Raw genomic sequence first — 12059 nt, 5'->3', positions numbered from 1 at the left:
ATTCAAAGATTTCAGCAGCTAATTACTTTATATCTAATTAGTTAAAGCACTCGCTCACCCGCTTCCCTTTAAAGAGACGTCATGAACGTAAATATTGGCGTACAGCGATGGCAGTGGTACCATTGGAAAGAGCAGAATTTCAGCTTTAAGATGAGATTAAAACCCAGAAATGCCAAATCTGAAAATTTTAGGGTATACCTCCCCCTTATCGACATTTGCGTGGGGACTTCATTGAAGTATACAGGTATGCTCATTGTTTATACAAGGTCCCTGACGGATTACTAGAATTTGAAACAAGAACAAGAACATAACTGACACTTGGGAGTTGGGAAGTGTCAGTTATGTTGGGATGTACCAGTTATGTTGGGAAGTGCCAGTTGTGTTGGGAAGTACCAGATATGTTGAGAAGTACCAGTTATGTTGTGAAGTACCAGTTATGTTGGGATGTACCAGTTATGCTGGGATGTGCCAGTTACGTTGGGAAGTACCAGTTATGTTGGGAAGTGTCAGATGGTTATCTTGTGGAAGATGACATTTATGATATCAGATGTTCACAAGCATTTACCTACGTCAATGCAGTAACTCAGCATTTGATTATCTTCAGGTTCTCATGGTGATTACGAATTTCTTTTAATAGCTATTCATGGTCAAAACTGAAGGTGGAGATAATGTATATGTCTGAAAACTGTATGATATTACATTATTGCAAAATTTACTGTTATGCTGTTAATATTTGCGTTTGAAAAGGATCTAATTCACATTACTTTAGGACGAAATACATTGACTTACTCACGTCTCTGACCTGAGTGAATCCTGAGAAAAGCAATCTATCGTGTCACCTGCTGCTAAAAACGTTAAATACGTTCCAGTAAAATCAGTAAACGTTACAAATATAGGTTTAATTGTCAAGGATATCTTACTGCGGTAGGATGTCACAGCCTTGCTGCATAAGTGAACCAATAGCGAACCACATGCAGTTAACCATCGTAAACTGGTTCTCGAGGCTCTCAGGTTCCGGGTCACAAGGATGGGGGTTCTGCCACTCATACGGCGTGAACCTGGAACAAGAACCGCGTTAAAGTCAGTGATGCGAGTGGCAACAATCAGTTATATCGAATTTTTAAATCATTTAAATCACTTGTAAAGTTACATTTTTTCTGATCTTGTGGTAAAAACGTTCACTATTAGTAGGTGCAAGAAATTGTATAGGAGGATAAGCAGAAAGTCAGTTTTATTGATCGATCATTTATGGATATTTAATTTTTGCATAATAAATTTTTAATGCACCTGATAAATAATGAATCATTAAACTCTCTAGATTTTATTGAATGATTAACCGAATGCTGAACCTCCTGACAATTCAAATTAAACAATTTTGAATCAATTTAAAATAAATGAATATAAAAAAAACATATAAAAAAAGACGTTTTTCTGGTAGTTACAAAACTAAAAACAATGAAATAAAACAAATAAAAGAAACTTTTAAAAACCACGTTTTCGTAACGGACAAAAAAGAAACATTAACTTTTGCAGTGAGTTGTCCTAAATTTTATTCTTGACCTAAAATGAAGTCTAAAGTTTATTTTTTCATATCTTATGCTGAGAAAACACAAAAAACGTGGGGCGGGCACTGTGAAGATCTAAATATCTTATATTATGAGGAGCTACAGATTAAGTATTATGAATAGAACTTGGGTAATGAATGTGTCTTAAAGCCCACCCAACGTTTTTTTGTGTTTTCTCAGCATAAGATTTGAAAAAATAAACTTTATACTTTATTTTAGGTCAAGAATAAAATTTAGGACAGCTCACTGAAAAAGTTAATGTTTCTTTTTTGTCCGTTAAGAAAACGTGGTTTTTAAAAGTTTTTTTTATTTGTGTTATTTCATTGTTTTTAGTTTTGTAACACCAGAAAAAAAAAATTTTTAAAAATGTTTTTTACATTTATTTATTTTCTACTTTTTAGTTTAGCAATTTTAGCAATTCAAATCATTTGCCAGGGTTGGCAACTCTGGATGTTCGACAAAAAAACTAGATTCCCAACCGTGAATTTTTATTTTTTATTTTTTTATTTTTTTAAACTTATTAGTACTTCTGATGATCAAATCTCGAATTGTTAGGCAGCATAAGCATGCACGCCAAATTTCAAGTTGCTAGGATCTTCAGAAGTGCTATAAATTAAGGTTTGAGTTTTTGATGACAGACAGACAGACGGACACGAAGCGAAGAGAAGAAAAACGTGGTAGAAAAACTCGCCTGGCCAAGATGTAGAGTATCATGGATACGCCGACGTAGGCCGTGATCATATAAATCCAAACCTCCACCGACAGCGGCGACAGAAACGAGAACAAAGACGGGGCCATTTTCTGGGGCTTCTTGTATATAATTGAGATGCCGAGGTTCATGAATGGCATAGTAAAGTCTACGGCCTCCTCGCGCTCGTAGTTTATGGTCAGGTCTGTTATGGCCATGTCAGCTCTCTGGGCGAATAAGTAAAAAAACATTCATATATACGTATTGTTGGGCAGATGCTGTTCAAGTTACGTCGAAGATATACATACATATTTACATTTGTATTTCGTCTACAATGGTGAGGCTTTCAATTTCAAACATTGTTATTTGAATACATGTAATTGCCATTTTTTTGGTTGGACTAAAGTTGAACTAAAATGAACGGGAATTAAATACTCTAATATTCTTAAAATATTATAAATTCAGTCCGAATTAGTATAATATTAGTTATTTCTAGCAGCTTTCTGACCTGTAAGTCCAAGCACGTCTCTGACCTGAGTAAATTCTAAACACGTCTCTGACATGAATAAATTCCAAACACGTCTCTGACCTGAGTAAGTGCAAACGCGCCTCTGACCTGAGTAAGTCTAAACACGTCTCTGACCTAAGTAGGTCTAAACACGTCTCTGACCTGAGTAAGTAAACACGTCTCTGATCTTAGTAAGTCTTAACACGTCTCTGGTATGAGTAAGTCTAAACACGTCTCTGACCTGAGTAAGTAAGCACGTCTCTGATCAGAGTAAGTCTAAACGCGTCTCTTACCTGAGTAAGTGCAAACTCGTCTCTGACCTGAGTAAGTCTAAACACGTCTCTGACCTAAGTAGGTCCAAACACGTCTCTGACCTGAGTAAGTCTAAACACGTCTCTGACCTGAGTATGTCTAAACACGTCTCTGACCTGAGTATGTCTAAACACGTCTCTGACCTGAGTATGTCTAAACACGTCTCTGACCTGAGTATGTCTAAACACGTCTCTGACCTGAGTATGTCTAAACACGTCTCTCACCTTAGTAAGTAAACACGTCTCTGACCTGAGTAAGTCTAAACACGTCTCTGACCTGAGACAGCAGCTCTGCAATCATGCCGTTCCACTCGCCGGTCTCGACGTTCTTGGTGCCGTAGACGTTATCTTTGATTGGCACGAGCGTGTAATTGAAGCCGAGAAGGGCAGAGATCTCGTCGAGCAGAGACACGCAGAAACCTTCGAACCTGTCGTTGCCGGTGAGGCTGTGCGCACTCTTCTTGCGCATGATGTAAGGGTCGGTCTGGCAGTGCAATAATTACATGTGCAAAATGTATACATATTAATTTTTTGAGGTTTTGTCTCTTTAATAAGCAAACATCAATGTAATGTAATGTTGCATAGCACTCAATGTACTATTAATGTCTTAAAGGGGTGAATTTGGCCTCTACTATAATGAGTTTGGCGAATAATAAAAATATGAAAAAAAATTTGGGCCGAGAAAGTTGTATCAGATGTGTCATCAACAGTTTTCTTCATATTTCACTAGAATTAAATTTTAAACCTTGGAGTATAATAAAAAATAACAAATTTCCAAAAAATAAGAACATTAGTCTTCTTATAAGCTCTAATATGCCGTCACTCATTATTAATCCTAAAGCAAATTTAACATTTAGAGCCTTGTTCATGAGTCATCTGAAGATACAAACATATGATTTATTTTCTGAAAAAGATTTACCAAGCAGCATCAATCTAATATATACGGACGAAAGGGAAGGTTACGATGAAGGTCTAGTTCTTAAGATCCCTGATGGCCTGTGAACAAAAGACTTAGTTTCTAAAAAAGCTCTACTCTCTTTAAAAAAAAGCCGTAATGGTTTAGAAACTGAATATTTTAAAAAATTTAGTTTCTTTACAAGCCGTAATTGTTTAGAAACTAAGTCTTTTTAAAAGACTTAGTTTCTTCACAAGCCGTAAGTATTTACTCACGAACGCAAAAGTGACGATGAGTGTCTTGTTCTTGAGCCCCCTGATGGCCTGGTCATGGACCTCCTGGTACGTCCTGGTGTAGTTGGCGCCCAGCACCAGGTTCCAGGACCCGGCCTTCACGAAGCCCTGCAGGTCCAGCTCCACGATGTCCAGGTCGAAGTTCGTGCGGAAGCCCAGCGAGTCGAACTCGATGTGGCCGGTGAGTCCAGTCATGTTCACCTCAATGGGGGAAAGGGTAACGTAAAATGTTTCGAAGTTTTGTTTTAATACGTTTACGGTCGTGGTAAGATAAAACTCAGATACGGTCGTGGTAAGATATAACTCGTGGTATAACTCAGTACTCACTGCAGTGAGTGACAGAGAGCGCATTTTCTCGTCGACAAAAACGTGAAATCACGGACGGACAGACAGACGGACAGACAGACGGAGGCACATGCATGGCGAGCACAATAGTGCATTTTTTCCATAAATGAGAAAATGCGCTGAAAGAGACGTAAAGATATTTGAAGTATTATTCAAATATGTTTACCATCGTCTTAAGATGAATATAGGCATGAAGAGCTTTTGAGTTTTACTTTAATGTGTTTACCGTCATGGTGAGGTAAGAGAGATTGAACGTTGCTGTAACACTTTTAACGTTGTGGTAATGGAAGAAGAGACGTCGAGAGTTTGGAGCACCGCTTTAATACGTCTGACATATCTATTGAATTATTTGTGAAGTCCTTTCTTATTTACAATCAAACTTAGATTAATAATTTAAATCTCGATATTATTTTATTAGTAAGATTTACTGTGCGGCAAAGGTTTGTGCGGCAAAGGTAAATGTAAAGGTTTGAGAGAAGGTCGATTGTGGTAATGAGTGTGGAATTATTTAATCACTGTGCAATCAAAACATCAGGAAGGATAAATCTTCATCGCCTTTAAGGAAAAGATCTTTGTATATTTTAAATTCCCATTCATGTGTTGATGATGAAATTATATTAGGATTCGTATCTTGAAATCATCCCTATATATAGACATGGCTTACGGCTTACAATTTATCTCATCAAAACGTTTGTTAAACAAACACCAGAATGACTATCAACTGATTCCTTCGTCATTAACTGGGATGTGATTAAAGTTCCTTGGTCCTGCTAGCCTCTTGAAAGCTGCTAGGTCATCCTAGCCTCTTCATATCACCTTGGTTATCCTAGCAGCTTCAAAAATCCAAGATCATTCTACCCCCTTCAAAGCCCTTAGTCCATCGTATAGTAGCTTCAAAGATCCTGGGACATCCTAGCCTCTTCCTGCTCTGGAAATCAATTTGCGACGCCTAATGGATTGATTCGGACTCAGGAGGCGGCGGCCAAGAATTGAAATGCAATCGACATTGACGAGTGACGGGAACAGCGAAGACCGACGAATAATAACTTAGCGCGGAGCCTGAAGGGCCGATACGTGATTGGAGATGGGTGGTTATATGGGGATATATTGCCACATAGAGGCATGTGTATATCGCCACTAAGAGGCATGTGTATATTGCCACATAGAGGCATGTGTATATTGCCACATAGAGGACTGCGTATATTGCCACATAGAGGCATGTGTATATTGCCACATAGAGGCATGTGCATATTGCCGCATAGAGGCATGCGTATATCGCCACAAAGAGGCATGTGTATATTGCCACATAAAGGCATGTGCCTGTCTCTTATACACATCTAGATGTGTNTCTGCACACACATTACTGCGTCATACATGAGTGCCGTCTCTGTCTGCACACACATTACTGCGTCATACATGAGTGCCGTCTCTGTCTGCACACACATTACTGCGTCATACATGAGTGCCGTCTCTGTCTGCACACACATTACTGCGTCATACATGAGTGCCGTCTCTGTCTGCACACACATTACTGCGTCATACATGAGTGCCGTCTCTGTCTGCACACACATTACTGCGTCATACATGAGTGCCGTCTCTGTCTGCACACACATTACTGCGTCATACATGAGTGCCGTCTCTGTCTGCACACACATTACTGCGTCATACATGAGTGCCGTCTCTGTCTGCACACACATTACTGCGTCATACATGAGTGCCGTCTCTGTCTGCACACACATTACTGCGTCATACATGAGTGCCGTCTCTGTCTGCACACACATTACTGCGTCATACATGAGTGCCGTCAGCATATTTCATACATTTTATTCACACGTTAATGTACTATGAGACACGTGTTATACATTTGAGGTAAATTTCTTAAAATAATGTAAATGAGGTAAATGAGTTTGTCATGCTATTTAACTCTTTATAAAAATTAAAGGTTTCATTTATGAAATCAGGAATATTGCACGGCCTGGAATTTTATTTTTTAAGGTTGCAAATTTATGGTCCAATTGGATAAATGAGCTTAATGAAAATAATATGCTTCTAAAAATTTCTTTTTAAAGACAACACTTCTAAAGAATGCAGTGTCTCTGATGTTACACATGTACAATAAATTTCTAATTTTATTTTTAAATATTAAAAAATTAATTTTCTAAATTTTTTAATATATAAAATTTTGTGAATTTTCAAAATTATTTATTCTGTCAACTGGATTCATGCATTGTCTCTAACTCTATAAAAGTGCGCAAAATGTCAGATTGATTGGACTGGTAGAAGTGTGTCAAATATGGATTATAAGATTTGTAGCAGAGAAAATTATTTTAAAATTTTTTTATGATTGGAAAAAAAATTCAATTTTAAAATTATTTATTCTGTCAATTGATTCATGGATTGTCTCCAACTTAACGCAAGTGTGCAAAATTTCAGATCGATTGGAGTGGCAGAAGTGTGTTAAAAATTGATTATAAGATTTGTGGCAGACAGACAGACAAACAACAAGAAGTGAAGTTAAGGAAAAGTGTTGTAAAATAAAAAAAAATGCCGTATGAAAGGACATAAATAAAAAAATCGCGTGCGTGAACTTATATGCACAGCGCTAACGATACTGACACCATCCTGAGCTATCGAACGGGTCCGTCCTCATTGCTACCCACAATCATCTTTCAGCGTTCTCACCCCATACTTCACTATTATTCACTATAACTAATTCCATCCTTCACTATAATTCACCTTACTCTTCACCATTACTCACCCCATCTTTCACCACTACTCACCCCCAGCCTTCACTATTACTCACCTCATCCCTCACTATTAGCCACCCCATCCTACATTATTCTTTACCCCATCCTTCACTATTACTCGCTCCATCCTTCTTCACTCCATCATCCACTATTACTCACCCCATCCTGCACCTTTACTCACCCCCATCCTGAGCTGGTACTCAGTGTCCCCATCACTCACCCCCATCCTGAGCTGGTACTCAGTGTCCCCATCACTCACCCCCATCCTGAGCTGGTACTCAGTGTCCCCATCACTCACCCCCATCCTGAGCTGGTACTCAGTGTCCCCATCACTCACCCCCATCCTGAGCTGGTACTCAGTGTCCCCATCACTCACCCCCATCCTGAGCTGGTACTCAGTGTCCCCATCACTCACCCCCNGGTGCGTGAGGCATGGTGCGTGAGGCATGGTGCGTGAGGCATGGTGCGTGAGGCATGGTGCGTGAGGCATGGTGCGTGAGGCATGGTGCGTGTGGCACGGTGCGTGAGGCACGGTGCGTGAGGCATGGTGCGTGAGGCACGCGGATATCGAATACGTTATTTAAAAGCTAATCGACAATTCAGCCTTCAAGCAAGCGAAGATACGGTGAGTTCGAAAGACACTTATTGTAAGTTTAATAAAAATTGATCACGAGTTGATGTCATTGAAATAACGTTAAATAAACGTTATTTCCACTTTATTTCAATCAGCCGACAAGGATGTAGCAAGACAACGTATTGCTGCGCCAACATGTCTGGCTCCAGTTACCGAATTATTGATCCCAATGTCAGACCCGAAGCATCCAGTTTCTTTCCACTAGGCATCTCACATTGAAATAACGTTAAATAAACGTTTTCCTTACGAAATCTAATCGTAAACAAGAATATTTCGGTAAAATTTGTCCACGTGTGCCGTTATGGTCACGCATCAGCTGAAGCCATGAGACGTTGATGAAAGTTTTCATTTTCCCACAGGATTTTCATCCTCCCAGATACTCTCAGAGAATTCTGATCCTCCCAGAGAATTCTGAGCCTCCCAGAGAATTCTGAGCCTCCCAGAGAATTCTGATCCTCCCAGAGAATTCTGATCCTCTCAGAGAATTCTGATCCTCCCAGAGAATTTTGATACTCCCAGAGAATTCTAATCTTCCCTGAGAATTCTGATCCTCTCAGAGAATTCTAATCTTCCCAGAGAATTTTGATGCTCCCAGAGAATTCTAATCTTCCCTGAGAATTTTGATACTCCCAGAGAATTCTAATCTTCCCAGAGAATTCTGATCCTCTCAGAGAATTCTGATCCTCCCAGAGAATTTTGATGCTCCCAGAGAATTCTAATCTTCCCAGAGAATTCTGATCCTCCCAGAGAATTCTGATCTCCCCAATTAAAGATTGCTGTCTCCCCTACAGGGAATACTGTTCCAAATAGGGAATACCTTATACATTTTCACATGCCCTCTCCCAGATAATTCCGGTACCCACAGAGAATACTGATCCCTCAGAGAACACCGGTATCCAAATAGAATACTGCCTCACCCCCCCCCTCCTTCAAAAAGGAAATTCAGCCCCCCTGTCGAGAATTAGTGTCGAGCGCGGCAAAATGTGGCGACGATACAGACTTCCGTTGAGGCTGCGATCGCTCGGCGCTGACGTTTGTGTGGCAAGTTGTGGCTGTTTATTTAGTGATGTGGAGGCATGGTGGAGATATGGGTTCTTGGGGGAGTTGTGGGATGATGTAGCTATCGTTCCACCTCCATCATCCCACAAGTCTCCGGTTATCATTCCTCCATTTTTATCCCTAAGGGTTTATGGGATGAAGACGTGGAATGATAGCATGGAAGTTATGGAATGATGGCGGTGAAATGAAGCCATTTGAGTTGTGGAATGTTTATTGTTACTTACCAGTGCGGCCTGAGTCACAATCTATTGTGTATGCCAAGCCGAGATTGTGCAATGCAAGTGTTTACATTGTTTAGTTGCAATCATTTCAATATCATTATTAAACATTTTAGGAGTTTAGCGAAATTCACTCATTTTCCGATTATACAAATGTGAAGCAATGAAATAAATTGTCTCTGAGCAGTGAAACTTTACGCTAATTTTTCATGGAAATCGAAAAATAAATTAACTATTACTAAAATTGACATCCGAGCAGTGACCGAAAATTTATACTTATTGCATCACATTATATTATTCATGTTTCGACGCCACAAAAATATATTTTTTTCGATTCTTAAACAAATTTCAAACGAACGATTAATAATACCAGCAAAAGAATAATTTTCATTTTGAGAAGTACGTTATTTGATCATTAAATTCACGACCGATCCCATCTATGGATTTGTAAGGAAAAATGATCAATCGGCGATAAATTTCCGAATTTTGGATGTTCAGCCAGAGACTTGATGGCCGAAGTTGCGAGAAGAACGAACTTCTGAGAGCGGGATTGTCGGGAAGTTGGGAGAGGTGGGTGTAAAGTGGGGGAAGTGTTGGGGGAAAGGGGGTGTGAAGTGGGGGGTTGAGGGAGAAGTGTTGAGGGAAGGGGGTGATGTTGGGGGAAGGGGAGGAGTGTTGGGGGAAAGAGGGTAGGGAATGTAAAAAGTAAAAGGGTGAGTGTTGAGTGTTAGGGTGAGGGTGAAATGTTCGGCGAGGAAAGACTGTAGAGCACGTATACTACGTAGAGCACGTATGCTATGTAGAGCACGTATATGCTACGTAGAGCACGTATGCTACGTAGAGCACGTATGCTACGTAGAGCACGTATGCTATGTAGAGCACGTATGCTATGTAGAGCACGTATGCTACGTAGAGCACGTATGCTACGTAGAGCACGTATATACTACGTAGAGCACGTATACTACGTATAGCACGTATGCTACGTAGAGCACGTATACTACGTAGAACACGTATAATAAGCTACTCTGCCATGTCGCGGCTCTAGCCCACTTTGCACCGCCCCCGCGCATCAATATGGGGCCGTTAAAAATTACTAGGCCTACGCGAGCGGCTGATTTCATTAAGCTGTACTTTGCACAAGAGGCCAGCCTGCGCCGACGGCTGGTCGATAAATGCTGTAATTAAGTACCGGCCTAACGACGCTGTTAGCGCTAACTCATAAACGATAACAAAAATACGCGTGAACGGCTCGAGCTTTATGTAGGCAATTAAGTACAGACAATTAAAGACATATTTTTAAACGATATCTTTAATTAAATGATTTATTGATTTAATTATCGTTTTTATTAGAGGTTTTGCTATACTTTCCTAGACAGCGAGGCAAGCACGCATCCAAATTATAGTTCGAAAATTAGTTTATATGTATATGGATATTATCATACATATCTAACGAAATATATATTTTGATACAACATATATTTACATATATATAAATTGTATACAACACATATTTTAAGAAACTTCCCCGTTATGAACGTCTGTCACTATATCATGTGTCAATAAAGTGCAAAATAGAAGTAACGAACAGTTTAATATTTCGTTCCTTAATTATCCAAGTTAATTAATCATAATTATATTCGACTAGCCAGAGAACCTTGCGTTTTAACGTATAAATATAATAACGCGTTAGCCTTCAGGCGCCGAGACCCTCGAGACATGGCAGCCCTCAGGCGCCGAGACCCTCGAAACACGGCAGCCCTCAGGCGCCGAGACCCTCGAGACATGGCAGCCTTCAGGCGCCAAGACCCACGAGACATGGCAGCCCTCAGGCGCCGAGACCCTCGAGACATGGCAGCCCTCAGGCGCCGAGACTCTCGAGACATGGCAGCCCTCAGGCGCCGAGACTCTCGAGACATGGCAGCCCTCGAGCGCCGGATCGATGTCTCGCTCAGCGTATAACGATGCGATTTAATAAATTTCATCAAGCCTCCCAAAGAAGCAAATTGGAGACAAGTTAAAGAGAATCAAATGTTCTGCTACGGAATCTTGACAATAGTTACAGATTAAAATAGAAGTGATAAATAATGCAATTGTTTTATTTCTGTAATGAATAATAATCCCAGGACGTTCATTAAGTGTAACAATTGTCTAATTAGTTGATTTTAATTGTAACTTAAATTAACAAGAAAATCTGCTCTAATTAGAAATAATTTATTTCATTCGCTAAATCATAATGAATGATATAATTTAAGCTACAAATAGTATCGTTATACAGCACAACACAGAGCTTGTATTGTTTAATTGTGTACTGCAGTACAGTGCGTTGTATGAACTATGCAGCACAATTTTTTATTCTTCAAGAACTCGGAAGCAACAAGTTGCATTTAACCGAAAAAATCTTCACCTCAAATTAGAAATTTCTTCTTTCTATTGATGTCCATTATTTGATGTCCTATAGCTATTGAGATTTAAATAATATGCGTTTAAAAATTACTTTTTAAAGACAAGACTTCTGAATAATCCAGTGTCTTGGATGTTACACATGTACAATGAATTTCTAATTTTATTTTCAAATATTAAAAAAAAACTATTTTTAAACATTTTTTAAGATATCAAAATTTTGTAAATTTTCAAAATTATTTATTCTGTCGACTGATTCATGCATTGTCTCCAACTTTATGCAATTATGCAAAATTTCAGATCGATTGGACAGGTCAAATTGTGTCATATATGGATTATAAGATTTGTAGCCGACGAAATTATTTTTAAATTTCATTTATTAATAAAAAAAATTTT

General features: G+C 39.2%; 1 protein-coding gene across 1 annotated transcript in view; it reads right to left on the bottom strand.

The window, feature by feature from the left end:
* LOC108665672 (glutamate receptor ionotropic, kainate 2) overlaps positions 1-12059 on the bottom strand; it is a gene marked incomplete at its 5' end in the record, with an annotated part of 43877 nt that overhangs the window by 6938 nt on the left and 24880 nt on the right. The window contains 5 exons of the mRNA XM_018152447.2: positions 921-1058; positions 2257-2480; positions 3350-3556; positions 4243-4461; positions 7534-7735. Coding sequence (XP_018007936.2) covers positions 921-1058; positions 2257-2480; positions 3350-3556; positions 4243-4461; positions 7534-7735 — 990 coding nt within the window. The remainder of the gene's footprint in view (positions 1-920; positions 1059-2256; positions 2481-3349; positions 3557-4242; positions 4462-7533; positions 7736-12059) is intronic.

The sequence above is a fragment of the Hyalella azteca genome, unplaced genomic scaffold (assembly GCF_000764305.2).
Source record: "Hyalella azteca isolate HAZT.00-mixed unplaced genomic scaffold, Hazt_2.0.2 contig13497, whole genome shotgun sequence".
In the NCBI taxonomy this organism is placed as follows: domain Eukaryota; kingdom Metazoa; phylum Arthropoda; class Malacostraca; order Amphipoda; family Hyalellidae; genus Hyalella; species Hyalella azteca.
The sequence above is the reverse complement of the archived record's forward strand: the minus strand, read 5'-3'. Positions and strand labels throughout refer to the sequence as shown.